Source organism: Capsicum annuum, chromosome 1, assembly GCF_002878395.1.
Source record: "Capsicum annuum cultivar UCD-10X-F1 chromosome 1, UCD10Xv1.1, whole genome shotgun sequence".
Lineage (NCBI taxonomy): Eukaryota > Viridiplantae > Streptophyta > Magnoliopsida > Solanales > Solanaceae > Capsicum > Capsicum annuum.
The window spans coordinates 137,288,463-137,302,976 of record NC_061111.1 but is presented as its reverse complement, the minus strand read 5'-3'; the positions used below and the strand labels follow the sequence as shown (position 1 = coordinate 137,302,976).

General features: G+C 37.7%; 1 protein-coding gene across 15 annotated transcripts in view; it reads left to right on the top strand.

The window, feature by feature from the left end:
• Positions 1–14,514, top strand: part of LOC107879895 (ABC transporter C family member 12) — a 119,895-nt gene that overhangs the window by 30,660 nt on the left and 74,721 nt on the right. For 14 of the 15 annotated variants that reach the window (XR_007052600.1, XM_047407576.1, XM_047407564.1 and 11 more), the window contains 5 exons: positions 8,095–8,134; positions 8,632–8,788; positions 9,093–9,207; positions 9,296–9,376; positions 9,501–9,525. Coding sequence is in view for 14 of the 15 variants with exons in the window: in XM_047407576.1 (XP_047263532.1) it covers positions 8,095–8,134; positions 8,632–8,788; positions 9,093–9,207; positions 9,296–9,376; positions 9,501–9,525 (418 nt within the window). In the remaining variant the exon portion in view is untranslated. The remainder of the gene's footprint in view (positions 1–8,094; positions 8,135–8,631; positions 8,789–9,092; positions 9,208–9,295; positions 9,377–9,500; positions 9,526–14,514) is intronic. The other variant, XM_047407568.1, reaches the window with a different exon arrangement.

The following is a 14,514-nucleotide window of genomic DNA, read 5'->3' as shown; positions in this document are numbered from 1 at the left end:
TTTAAACTTAGCTCCCAACAATGGTAGACTCTCCGATTCAAACTCCGATTGAGCTCAAATTCGAGATTTAGACTCCAATAGTGTTAGAGAACAAGAATGTAACACTAAAAACACAAGAAAATGACAAAATCAATGACTCAAAATTTGACCTAAGGTCAAAAACGTGAATAGTAATTTTTTTTTGTGATTTTCAAATTTTCAACACGACGAGACCCAAGATTGACTTCGTGGGAACGAAATCAAGCTTGGCTCTGATACCAAATGATACAAGACGAAAATACGAACAAAGGAAACAACACGAAAATAAAGGAAACACACTAAATATGAAATTACAAAAACAAGAAAACAAGAAAACAAGGAAATGGAACGATAAAGTAAAAGATAGATAGACTGACATAAGTCGATAACGAGAGGACAACCAAGGGTATACTGAACCCTGGACCTTCCTATTAATTACCGATAACGCCAACCTCTTACGAGGACACTATGGAAACGGATCCCGAGCACCCACGTTTCTAGACAACCAAAGAAACTCCCAACAAGTTTCAATTAAAACACTAGCAAGTGTATCTCAATTCATCATTCATCAACTACCTAAAAATGAAGAAGGTCCTAGCTATTTATAGGTCAAAAGACCTTTATTACAACTTGGGCCCAAAAGTGACCCTAAATGCAACTTGGGCCCAAAAGTGACCCAAGAGCCAAAACAATGCAATGGGCGCCCATACTCTCTCGAAGCCCAAGCTATCATCCAAATGCGGTGTCGCCCATTCCTTCCTCGGAGGATATCATCAAATATAGCTTTTTTCCAAGCTATCCCCCATTCACGTATTGGATCCCCTAAAACGACCAAGTCTTGGATTCGTAGATGTGATCCTTGAAGCATCGGTCCTAAAGGAGTGGAGCCCATTGAGCTTGTATCAGACAAACCAGTCTTTGATAAACTAGGATATCCCAATTGTCCCTGTAATAGATCAGGTGAATCAGTAACAAGATAAGCTGTGGAGGGAGGACAATCTGTAAGCTATTTAGGAAGAAAAAGGTATTAAAGTCCATGTGCTTCACACTTGGTGCCAATTATCCCTCTGTTACTGCGTTCTTGTATGACAACAAAGTAGTTGAAGAATGTCACTCAACAGTCAAGAGTTTGGGATGAGCGACTAATAGATGTGAGATTAAGAGGACAACCAAGAATATAAAGAACGGAAGTCAAAGTTAAGGAACGAAGTGGGCTAGCTTGACCTATTCTAGCAACCATTTGAGATCCATTGGGCATTATAACTGTCAGAAGAGATTGAGAATATGAAATGGAAGTGATACGTGATTTGATGGACCTGAATCAATGACACAGATTGAGAGAAGAAGATTGAGTGGCAAAAGCTATGATATTGCCTATCAGAACAACAGAAATCTCAAAGGATGTCCTCTTACATATTTTGAGTTGAAGGAGCCAAATATAATCAGGTAAAAAAAGCCATCCGCTTATTCAAAGTGTTGGATCCCATCTTCTACAACCAATTTCTCACATTCCAAGATGAAACTCATTGGAACTTTGGAATGTCAAATCAGACTTAGAAAAGATTGGAAAACTGAAAACTTTTCGCCTGATCTCAAGATTACTTCTATCAGAATTTGAAACAATTCAGAAAAACCTTAGATTGGTGGCAAAATTTTGAGATTTTCAGTTGGATTGGGTCAGAAACTCAGAATGGAGAAGACAACCTCTGAAAAACCAAGATCTTCAGTGGAAGTGGCCAGAAAAACTGATTGCTCTTGTCAGAACCTTAATTCAGTGGTCGGAGCCTGCAAAACCGCAGATGGGTTGAGTTAGAATGAGGAGAGGACTAAGCTTTCTTGCCAAACCAAGTCCAGAAGTGGCGCACACACTCATCGTGTGAAGACTCTATTGACAGAAAAGCTAGGATCTGATCGGCGCAAATAGGTGCGTGAGATCTCCATTTTCAGCGTGGGTTGTTGGTTTTGCTTGCCTGAGGATGCTGGGTCTAGTGTTAGTGATGGATATTTCACATTACCAACAAAAAGAAAGTTAGCTGCTGACAGCTGCCAGACAACACTGGGACAACTTCTCATTTGCCGGAAAATCTGCAGGAATGACATTTTGTCTTCCACACGTCACTAGTAAATGCATAATATTCATATAGGCTGTGATATCATGTGAGAAAAATGAGAGGAACTCTGAATCATTCATATTCCTTCAGTAAATATCCTAAAAAGGAAAAGAAAATCAGTAATGGCCTTATTACAACTACATACCCAATGAAATCCCACAAGTGGGCTCTTGGGAGGATGGTGTGTACACAACCTTACCCCTACCTATAGAGGTAGAGAGGTTGTTTCCGATAGACCCTTGGCTCAAGTAAAGCATATCACATCATGTATGAAAAGAAAATCTAGTAAAAGGATGATGGAGAGAAAAACATTAGAAACAACAAATAATATGGTAATCAAATCAAAGGAAACAACAGGTAATAATACAAGCGAAGAATAAGAAAGTAGGAGAATAGTAGTAATACTACTGATAAGGGGAACTAGATAGCGCAAGACTACTTACTAACCTTACCTTTATATCCTTCAATCTGAGGCCATGTCCTCGGTGATGAGCTGTAGATTTCTCCTCAATACTTCTTTAGCGTACCTCTAGCTCTTCTCATACCTACAATAGCCAACCTCTCACACCTCCTCATTGGGCATCTATGCATCTCCTTTTCACATGCCCTAATCATCTCAACCTCACTTTCCTCATTCTGTCCACCACGGAGGCTACTCCCACCTTGTCCCAAATATCCTTGTTCTTGATCCTATCCCTCATAGTATGCCCATACATCTATCTTAACATCCTTATTTCCGCTACTTTCATTTTCTGGATGTGCGAGTTCTTGACCGACCAACATTTCGCGTCATACAACATAGCTGGTCTAACCACCACTTTATAAAACTTATCTTTAAGTCTTGGTGGCATATTTTTATCACACAAAAAACCGCAAGCCTCCATTTCATCCCCAACTCTAATATGATATGTGACGTCCTCGTCGATCTCACCATTACCTTGGATAATACACCTAAGATACTTGAAACTTCCCTTTTTGGAGATGGCCTGAGTCTCGATCCTCACTTCCACATCCATATAATGTTACGTCTCTGCACTTTTGGTACTCTGTCTTAGTCCTGCTCAACTCAAATCCTTTAGATTTCAGGTTCTGTCTCCAAACCTCTAGCTTATTAGTAATTCTGATGTGTGTCTTTTCAATCAATACTATGTCATTCGCAAAAAGCATACATCATAGTACCTTCCCTTGGATATGCCACGTTAGTTCAAGCATCATCAAGGCAAATAAAAATGGACTAAAGAGCTGATCCTCGATGCAACATTATCACGACTGGGAAGTCCTCAGAGTCGCGCCTACCGTCCTCACCTGTGTCTTGTCTCCATCGTGTATGTCGTTAATCACCCTAATGTAAGCTACAATACATTTCTGGTCTCCAAACATCTCCATAAAATCCCCCAGAAACTTTGTCGTATGTTTTTTCTAGGTCTATGAACACCATGTGTAAATCTTTTTTCCTCTTCCTGTACTGCTCCACCAATCTCCTTATGAGATGAATGACTTTTGTAATTGAATGGCCCAACATGAATCCAAATTGGTTCCTCCTAACCCTCATCTCCACCACCCTAATTATTTTCCTAATTACATAGGGAAATCACCCTAATTGACTTCGTAATAATCCTTATTGATCTACAGAATGTTAAGTTTCTTTCCTAGATTAGAAAAAAATTACTAGTAGTACCGATAACATGTGTGATGTTTGGCCTATTGCAAACAATGACATACATCAAGGTACAAACTGCTACCTTTTTCCCTTAATCAGTAGGTGAACTCTGACTAGTACTCAATTTAAAGTGTTCAACAAGAGGATTGCAAAACACTTTGTCATGACCCAAAAACCCGAGGTCACGGGGGCACCTACCTCAATCCAACCTTGGTAGGTAACAACATCATAAAGGAAATAACTGCGGAAAAATGATAAACAAGAGAATATAATATGCGACTTTAGAATAAAGTTGAACAAAATACAAAATCAAAGAAGTCCCAGAAAATATACATGTCAAAATCCCCCAGAAACTAGTGTCATGAGTAATGAGCAACTCTAACTGTCATCAGAATACGTAATACAAATATTTGTATGTCCCAGAACTGAAATAAAAGAAACATAATAATGAAGAGGAAGTCTGGAACATGCTCCGGATGAGGAGGTTACCACGACTTCGAAATACTCAATTCAGCATGAATTAGGCTTCGTGGGTAGCACTCGAACAGGGATCTGTATCAAAAGGGTACAAAAAAGGAGCGAGTATGGTCCACTTGTACTTAATAGGCATCATAGGGGGACCAAGCAAAGTAGATGGCTAAACATATAAAGGAAACTACAAGCCCTCTTCCATTTGCATACAAAAAAGTTCCAGCAGCGGCTCAAGCCCTACATGCTCTTAACAGTTTAATAATACTATATCGACACAGTAATATGATATCAAGACTACATATAAGGAAGTCCAAAATCACGGAATCATACACATAAAAGAGATGAAATGTAGTGCAATATCAATGATATGGTATGTAATGCAATGCTCAATGCTCACCTTGTATACACCCTCCGAGCCTAAGCTTTCAAGAGAGGACCTATGTGGGCTTGCAACCGGTATATTAATCATAATCTCATTAATCTACCTTCCCGACACTTTTCTCGGCTATGGCGTTTTATAGAGTAATACTTCTCTTTTGTAAAGAAATCATGATCAATGATATTGCTAGATTCATGAACAACTAGATAATATGAGAGTATGCGTGATCATGGTGAACATATATGTATCACAATTATCTCGATGATCTTGGGCGTAGTTATACGCCCAAATGCCAATATTTACCCATATTTGGACTTGTTCTATGAGCAAAAACTTGTAGAATGCCTTGTGTTTGAGTTAAAATTGCATTCTCGAGCTAATGAATGTGATTAGTGTTGCAGGGCTTGATCGTGGTCAATTAAACGTGCTTTGATGTATTAGTGTAAAGCTTTTGGATCATGGAAGAATTTGGAGTAATTTGCTGAGCATGAAGACATTGGAACAAGGTTTGGAAAGCATAGAACAAAGGGCGGAAGCACGAGAATATACAAAAAACTGGAAATAAAGAAAAGAACATGCCAGCGTGCCACAAACCTTAGCTTCCGCGATAGGCTCCGTGGCACGTTGATGAGTAGAAATCAGATGGCGCATTCCAGTGAAGGGGTGCAATCTCGACGTGCCACGAACCTTAGTCTCCGCGATAGGATCCGTGGCACGAAGGCTGCATAATTTTGGATGGTACAATCTAGTGAGCATGCGCGATATCGACGTGCCACGGACCTTAGCCTCCACGATAGGGTCCGTGGCATGGTTATGTGTTAAATTCGTGCAATCCAACCCAAGTATAAAAGGAACACTTAACACAATTGAAGATATCTTTGGCATACGAAATAGCAAGGGAAAAACATTTATGAGAGCTTTATTAGGATTTTCTTTCATTTTTCAACTTTCAACTTTGAATTTGGTATGATTAATTATATTTCTTGGATGTTGATTTTGAACATGAGTGGCTAAACACCCTTGTTCTGGGGTTGAGGCCGAAGCATGATTGTACTTTGATATTCTCCCATGGGTTGTTCTTATTCTCTTGCTCTTACTATTTTAATGATTGACCACTATTAAAATACATGTTTAATTCTCCTGTGATCCCGAAAGGAGGAACATTAGGGTAGATCGAAGGGTTTAAGGAGCAAATTCTCATTCTTGTACATAACGAAGGAGTTAAAGTAGCGTCTAGGATAGAAATATACTTTGATCGCCTTGTTTGGTTCAATTGCAGGAAGATAACTTAAATAATCTAAAATGGACTATCGCATCCTCGCTCAACGATGTAGTTGTGATGTTCTTTTAGGTAGAAGATTAGAGGCTCGAAAGACTATAATCGTAATCTTAACCCTGCGAATCAACAACCTGATAACCAACACAACCACGATAAGGATAGAGATTTACATGATTGATACAAGTCAAGATATACAAGGAAGCCACATAAATCCCTTCAAGGGTATTGCGATAGCTAAAACGAAAATAAGACACAGAATATCAATCCAGGCTCCCACACAGATATCACACTTATAATAATCTCCCGAAACACTAATAATACTCAAACAAGACCAATACCAGCCCCAACATGGGCAACACGATATTAATAATCAACTATGAAAGGGTAGTCAACATGATATTCGTTAACCCATACCATGCTTTACATGAACTATTAACTATTCAGCTCGGTCTGAAGGAAGTTAAGACATAACCTGCCTCAAAAGTCAAAAACTCGAGCTTGAACCCTTCAACAAGAAGCCTTTTCCATCTCTGCGGCTTCAGAACGAACCCAATCTACTAAAACGTTATCTATATGTAAATAGGAGTCTATTGATACTCATATTAGCATAGTTTTGTTTTCAGTCCAAAAACACTTCAAAAAGTTGACCTCGAAATAAAATGGATAAAACTAAAATTTTGATAAAGAATCAAGTTATCCATACTTTAAGAGTTCAAAATTTGAAATCCCATCTAAAAACAAGTTGAAATCGAGTTTAAAGTTATTGAAAAACCCATTTTTCACTTTACCAGGTAAAACCCAAAATTCCAAGTCTAAAATTCAAGTTTTGAAGATGTTTAAGCAATATAATCAATGGATAATGATAGAAAATAGGTTTAGAAGCTTACCCAAATCAAAGTTGATGAAAACCCTCTTGGAATCGCCCAAAACCGAGAAAATGGTGAAAATGGAGTTAAATTGCGAAAATGGGGTTTAAATACTGTTTTGATGAGCGCCTTCTATGAGTGTGCACCCAATTCACCGTGTGCGCGGAGAAGGAAACCTTGGCCCAACGTTTGCCCTTCACATGCGCAATGGCTAGACCATGTGCGTGGTAACCAGGTGAATGCTTCCCGCACAGCCTCTGGCTGCGTGCACAATGAAGGATTACCTGGTGCACCCACTGAAACTCAAGTCTAAAATTGTTCCGAACGGGTCCCGGGATCCGTTCGGGACCCTACAAAAATAACTCGATAATGCTACTAGGCTGATTTTGAGGGTTCAGACTAATGGAACTATCTAATTTACCAAAAAAAAGTTGTTATCAACAAGTTACCCCCAGGAATTCTTTAGCCAAAATAACTTGTTTCTCGCCCAAACAGCCAAAACACAAAATAGAGTCTTGGAATTCGAACCAACCACGCTACTAACCCAAAATGAGCATTCTGTGTCTAATGGAATCAACGAAACTCTCATCCGATGCTCGGATCACAGTATGTTGACCAAGATCAACCATCTCACTTTAAAGTCTATTTAAAATCACAAAAACACATAAATCACTCCCGAACGCTTCGGGTACCGTGCCAACCATTACCACAACTCATAACTCATAGGTGATATAAAAAATTATGGGTAAGGGAAAAATGGTCAAAAAACAGGAAAAGTGAAAAATCACCACTAGGGTTATTAAACTTTATCTGTCATATTGAACATTATGAGTACTTTTTCAAAATATCTCTCTTCTCTCTCTGTGCCAGTGGATTTGTATGCTCAAAATTTATGCTGGCCCCAAATCTTTTGTTGTGGAAGATTTTCTTAACTGCTTCTTAAGATCTGTAACCCTGGAGGTTTGTGAGTGCGTTGGTACTGTGAGGCGGAAAAGTGGTGTTTGCTATGGTAACGGTTGGCTTATTTTTCAAAACATAGATGTGAAGTTGCACGCTTCTCTATGAGAACAGGAATACCTAAGTATATTCTGCTCAAAAGAAGAGTGAGTAACCTGAGACAGATGGAATGCAAGAATTAAACTGCTCTCTGTACTGGAGGATTTGTAATCTCGAGTCGCAACTTGTTTTCATTCATTCAATATATATATAAGAAAACCTTTTGAATTGCGTCAAAATATTCTTTTCTACATGTGAACTTACGCTATCTAAGGAATCAGCACTTTACTCATAGCTTTTACTAAATTGTGCAGGTTTACACTGTACATCTATTACAGTTCAGTCATCTATCAGGTACTTATCATGTCCTTATCATCTGTTAGCTTTTGCTGGGTGCATTTTTGCATGTTTTCTAGCTTTAAATTTTAATCAGTCATATAATTCTTCAAGGGGATTTACCCAGGATTAGTGCTGATTTATCTTGATGAAAGGGTATATTGGTTTTGCATGAGGTCTATAAGTATTTCTTGACAGTAAAATATGTGCCTGAATATCAGTTTATGTAAAATTAGGTTCAAGTAGTTTGATCAGTTGTAAAATGAATTTACATAGTCGAATAAATAGAAAATCTTAACCATATTGGTTCTAGATGAAATTGTGCCTTGCATCAAGCTGCCCTGGAACAAAATTCTGGTACCCAAGTTTATCTCTTATTCTGTAATGCATGGAAAATTAACAGATGTATGTTGGAGTTTCACAGAACTTGACAGTACAAAGCCAAATTTATATCTTAACTACCTACATTTTGTTCCATTAGAGATTGAACTGCAAATCTGATATGTTTTATGCAGATTTTATTTGGGTCCCTGCTTCTTGTCCATCTTCCTCATTTGTGTCCTTTCCCTGGCTATGTTCCATTAAGGAGTGAGTTCATTGATGATAATAATGGTGAAACAATCCTTGGAGCAGACCATATTTGCCCTGAGAGATATGCAAGCATTTTGTCAAGTCAGTGGATTCTGCTTATTAATTTGAACCCTGGCCACTTAATACTGAAATGGTTTCATACTTTCATTTGGTTTGTTGTACAATAAGAAAGTTTATAGAAACTATATAATTGATTTGCACTGATGGATTTTGCATACATCTCTTGTTCATTCTTTCAGAATACAATGACATTATGCCTTCTCTATTTAATTAACTTGAGTCTTATTTTTTAATGACTTCTCATAAAAACTGGTAGGTCCTGTGGGACATTGAACTATCTGCTTTCAATAGCTAAATAATAATTGGAGTTTCTTCACACTGGTAGGGATCTCTTTTGGATGGATAACTCCCCTCTTGCGACGAGGCTATCACAGACCAATTACGGAAAAGGATGTTTGGAAGTTAGACTCATGGGATAAGACAGAGACATTGAGTGCAAGGTTTTAATTGGTGTATCTTTCTCCTTCAAATTGCATAATCAGCTGTAAGAAAGCATTGTCACACTTTATCCATTTCAATGTTTTTCAGATTCCAAAGATGTTGGGCTGAAGAATGTCGGAGGAAAAAACCATGGCTTCTACGTGCTTTGAATTGCAGTCTTGGAGGCAGGTATGATTTTTTCAACATTCTATTCCCAACAGTTTTCTTTTGCTTATTTTGTGAGAGGAAACTATATCCGTGCTTCTTTTCCACCTCTGTGTGTTCTCTTATATCTCTCTGCAATTTTCTACAGGTTCTGGTATGGAGGTCTCTTCAAAGTAATGTGCTTATTCCCTGGATTGTCATAAAATCTAGATAGCTTTTCCTATAATGTTTAGTTTTTTCTACCAGATGGTAGAAGTTATTTTGAGAGACCATTATCCCCTTCCAATAACGTTGTCAATACATCTTTTGAGTTCTTATAACTGTTCTTAGTGTAATTTACTAGTCACAAGTCTCTCTTCATATTATCAATGTTCATGTAAGGTGCTTACATCAAAGGGTGCTGACTTGTTTTCTACGATAACTTTAACTTTGGTTGTTTTTCTTCTAAATTTGTGCTGTTAATAATTATCGAATCCTTTAACAACGAGATTAGATAGGAGGGTGTGGAGGACACGTATTAGGATAGAAGGTTAGTAGGGTTGTCTTTCTTTTTATTAGTTAGTTGCTTTAGGACTGCAGTATTTATCTTTTTATTTCCTGTATTTCCTTTTTAAGTTATTTAGGAGGTAGTTACCATGGTTAGCACCATGACTTTAAAGTAGGGCCATTATCTATTTCAGTTTTTTTTCTTAGAATACTTCTATGTAACTTCTTTCTACAGAATGAACATCTCTCTGCACAAGTTTGCTTCTCTCAATTATCTTCTTTCATTCTCCTGCTTCTTGTTTTTGCAAACTAGACATCGTTTTCATAGTGTTATGTGCGATTTGTCCCTTTAAAACTAACATTTGGTATCAGAGCTTTCATCTTAAGGGATCTGTGATTAAGTTGGAGTAGTCATGGATGCAGAAACTAGTTTCTCACCGATCTCTCTGCCGGTTTTTGATGGAGATAACTATCAGGTATGGGCAGTACGAATGGAGACGTACTTGGATGCTTTAGATCTATGGGAAGCTTTGGAAGAGGATTGCGATATTCCAGCCTTACCGAATAATCCCACCATGGCTCAGATTAAAGCACACAAGGAAAAGAAGTCAAGGAAATCGAAGGCCAAGGCATGTCTATTTGCTGCTGTGTCGTCAACAGTTTTCACATGGATAATGTCTCTGAAAACTGTTAAAGAAGTATGGGATTATCTTAAGGACGAGTATGCTGGAGATGAGAGAATAAAAGGTATGCAAGTTCTGTACTTAATTAGGGAATTTGAATTACAAAAAAGAAGATTTTGAAACAGTGAAGGAGTATTCAGATATACTTCTTAAATTGCAAATAAGGTGAGGCTACTTGGCTATACACTTGCTGACTTACGAATTGTTGAGAAGATTCTGGTAACAGTTTCTGAAAGGTAACAAACGACAATCATGACCTTAGAAAATACTAAGGATTTGTCAAAAATTAGTTGGATGGAGTTGCTCAATTCCCTAAAAGCTCAAGAGCGAAGAAGACTCATGAGGGAAGCTGTTACAATAGAATGGGCTCTTGTTAGTAAGCACTAGGTTAACAAATTTTCGAAGAAGAAAAAGAATCAAGCATTGAGTGAAGGAGAAACATGAACCAATAGCAAAAGTAAGGGAAAAAGTGCGAAAAAGAACTTCCCCCTTGCCATCAGTGTGGAAGAAAAGGCCATCCACCATTCAAGTGTTGCAGGAAGCCTGATGCTAAATGCAATCAACTTGGACATGAAGCAGTGATTTGTAAAGGTAAAGCCTCACAGCAGGAAGCAAATGCTCAAGTTGTTGATCAAGAAGAAGAGGATCTTCTTTTTATTGCAACATGTTTCTCAAGTAAGATCTCAAGATATTCTTGGTTAATTGATAGTGGGTGCAATAATTACATGACTCATGACAAGCGCCTATTCAAAGAGTTGAAGCCCACTTAAATTTCCAAGGTTAAGATAGGAAATGGGGACCATCTTCCTGTCAAAGGAATTAGAGCCATAACTATCAAGACTGACACAGGCATAAAGAAAATTTCTTAAGTTCTTTATGTTCTTGAAATTAATCAAAACTTACTAAGTGTAGGATATCTGATGGAAAAAGGATTTAGATTTTTCTTTGGAAATGATCACTGCCAAATCAGTGACAATTGGAAATGAAATTTCCATGGTGAAGCTGAGAGGAAGGAGTTTTACATTTCATCTAACAGAGAACGAGCAGCTTGCTTATTCCATGAAGGCAGATGTAACGGAAATCTGGCAGAAGAGACTTGGTTACTGTCATCTACAAACATTATTGTTGCTGAAGAAGAAGGATATGACAAGAGGACCACCAACTCTAGTTGATCACTTACCAAGTTGTCAAGCTTGTCAATTTGGTAAGTAGAATAGGAAGCCATTTCCTAAAGCATCATGGCACGCTTCTCAAAGGTTGCAACTGATTCACACAGATGTTGTAGGACCTCAAAGAAAACTGTCCTTTAATGATAGTCTTTACTATGTTATATTCATTGATGATTATACAAGATTCTTATGGATTTTTTTTATGAAATACAAATCAGAAGTGGCTGAAATTATCTGGAAGTTCAAGAAGATGGCGGAAAATCAAAGTGGTTGCAGAATCCAATTCCTCCGGTCTGATAATGGAGAAGAGTACAATTCTGAAGAATTTAACAAATTTTGTGAGAAAGAGGGTATTTCTCATCAGCTTATTACTCCATACACTCCGCAACAAACTGAAGTTAGTGAAAGGAGGAACAAGTATATAATGGAGATGCCGCGGTGCACGTTGCATGAAAAGGAGTTGCCAAAAAGTTTTCGGGCTGAGGCAGCTAGTACAACAGTATTTCTCCAAAACGAAAGCTTGTTGAGTAAAACTCCATTTGAGGCTTGGAATGGATTCAAACCATCTCTAAGTTTCATTAAAGTATTTGTTTGTGTTTGATTCTTTTATTTGCCGCATGTTAAAAGAGACAATCTTGATAAAAGGGCCATCCTTGGAATCTTTGTGGGTTATAGCTCATCCTCCAAAGCCTACAAAGTCTATGGTTCACAAACAAGGAAGATGATTGTTAGTCGAGATGTGCACTTTAATGCGGAAGAGAAATGGGATTAGAAGAACAATCAACTTTCAGTCAAAGCTTCAGTAGAGCTAACATCTGATCAATGGCAAAATGAGTTAGTATATGATCCTCCATTATAGGTACAAGATTATTTTTTGACATCTACCAACAAAGTAATATGGCAGTTTGTAAGCCTGCAGGGCACGACGAAGCGCTTCAAGATGAAAAATGTAGAAATGCTACGGAACAGGAAATGTTAATGAACAAGAAAAACAACACTTGGGAGTTAATTGACGGACCGAAAGATAGAAAGGTCATTGGAGTAAAATGAGTGTTTAGAATCAAGCTTAATTCTGATGGTTCTATCAATAAATACAAGGCTAGGCTTGTTCTTAAGGGATATGCCCAAATATTCGGTGTTGATTACTCGGATACCTTTGCTCCAGTAGCCCGACTGGATACCATCAGAATGTTGCTAGCAATAGCAATAAAAAAGGGCTGGAAAGTGTTCCCACTAGATGTCAAATCTATTTTTTAAATGGTATACTGTACGAAGAAATCTATGTAGAGAAGCTCAAGGGTTTCATTGAGCAAGGAAAAGAAGAAAAAGTGTGTCTGCTTTGAAAAGCTCTTTATGGCTTAAAACAAGCCCCTGTATAGCAAGATTGATGATCGCTTGTTGAGTTTGGGGTTTGTTCGAAGTATGTCTGAAGTTGCTCTTTATGTCAAACACAAAAGAATTGATCTTCTCATTGTTTCCCTTTATGTTGATGATCTTGGTGACACGAAACAATGTGTGGCTGGTTGAAGAGTTTAAGAAAGAAATGATGCAAGTCTTTGAGATGACAGACCTATGACTAATGACATACCTTTTTGGGTATGGAAATCAAGCAAGGCTCAGGTGAAATTTTTATCTGCCAAAAGAAGTATGCAGCGGAGATACTTGAGAAATTTCATATGGAAAATTGCAAGGCAACAAATACACCGATGAATCCAAAGGAGAAGTTGAGCAAAGAGTATGGAATTGATAAAGTTGATGAAGGAAATTTCAGAATCTTAGTTGGATGCTTGATGTATCTCATTACCACACGATCGGATATTCTATTTGCTGTAAGTCTTTTATCTAGGTTTATGCATTGTGCTACTAAAATGCATTTGCAAACAACAAAAAGAATTATAAGATACATCAAAAGTACTGTCGAATATGGTGTCAAATTCAAGAAGTGTGAGAATTTCAAGTTGTATGGATTCTCAGATAGCGATTTGGCTGGATCCACTAATGACATGAAAAGTACATCAGGATATTGCTTCAGTCTGTGATCAGGGATTTTCTCTTGGTGTTCCAAGAAGCAGGAAATTGTGGCACAGTCCATGGCAGAGGCTGAATTCATTGCAGCAACATCAACAGTAAATCAAACATTATGGCTGAGAACAGTATTTTCTTATTTGCATATGGAACAAAAAGTTAATACCGAAATTTATGTTGATAATCAAGCTGCAATAGCTATTTCTCATAATTCCAAGTTCCATGGGAAGACTAAGCACTTTACCATCAAACTTTTTTTCTTGAGGGATGTGCAGGAAAAAGGAAAAGTGAGTCTTGTTTATTGCAGATCTAAAGATCATCTATCAAATGTATTTATGAAATCCCTTTCAGTAAGCAAGTTCGAGTTCCGAAGGCAACAACTTGGAATTTGTAGCTACTAATGCAAGGAGTATTAGTTAGTTGCTTTCGGACTACAGTATTTATATTTTTATTTCCTGTATTTTTTTTTTAAGTTATTTAGGAGGTAGTTACCATGGTTAGCACCATGACTTTAAAGTAGGGCCATTATCTATTTCAATTTTTCTTCTTAGAATGCTTCTATATAGCTTCTTTTCTATAGAATGAACATCTCTCTGCACAAGTTTGCTTTTCTCAGTTATCTTGTTTCATTCTCCTGCTTTTTGTCTGTTGCAAACTAGACATTGTTTTCATAGTGTTATGTGCGATTTGTCCCTTTAAAGCTAACACTTTTTGAGGGTTTAGGCTTGTTGTTATTTTTCGTTGTACCGGTCATAGTATTGTAGTCCTTGCTTGTGATATCAATCATAGTCTGTTTGTT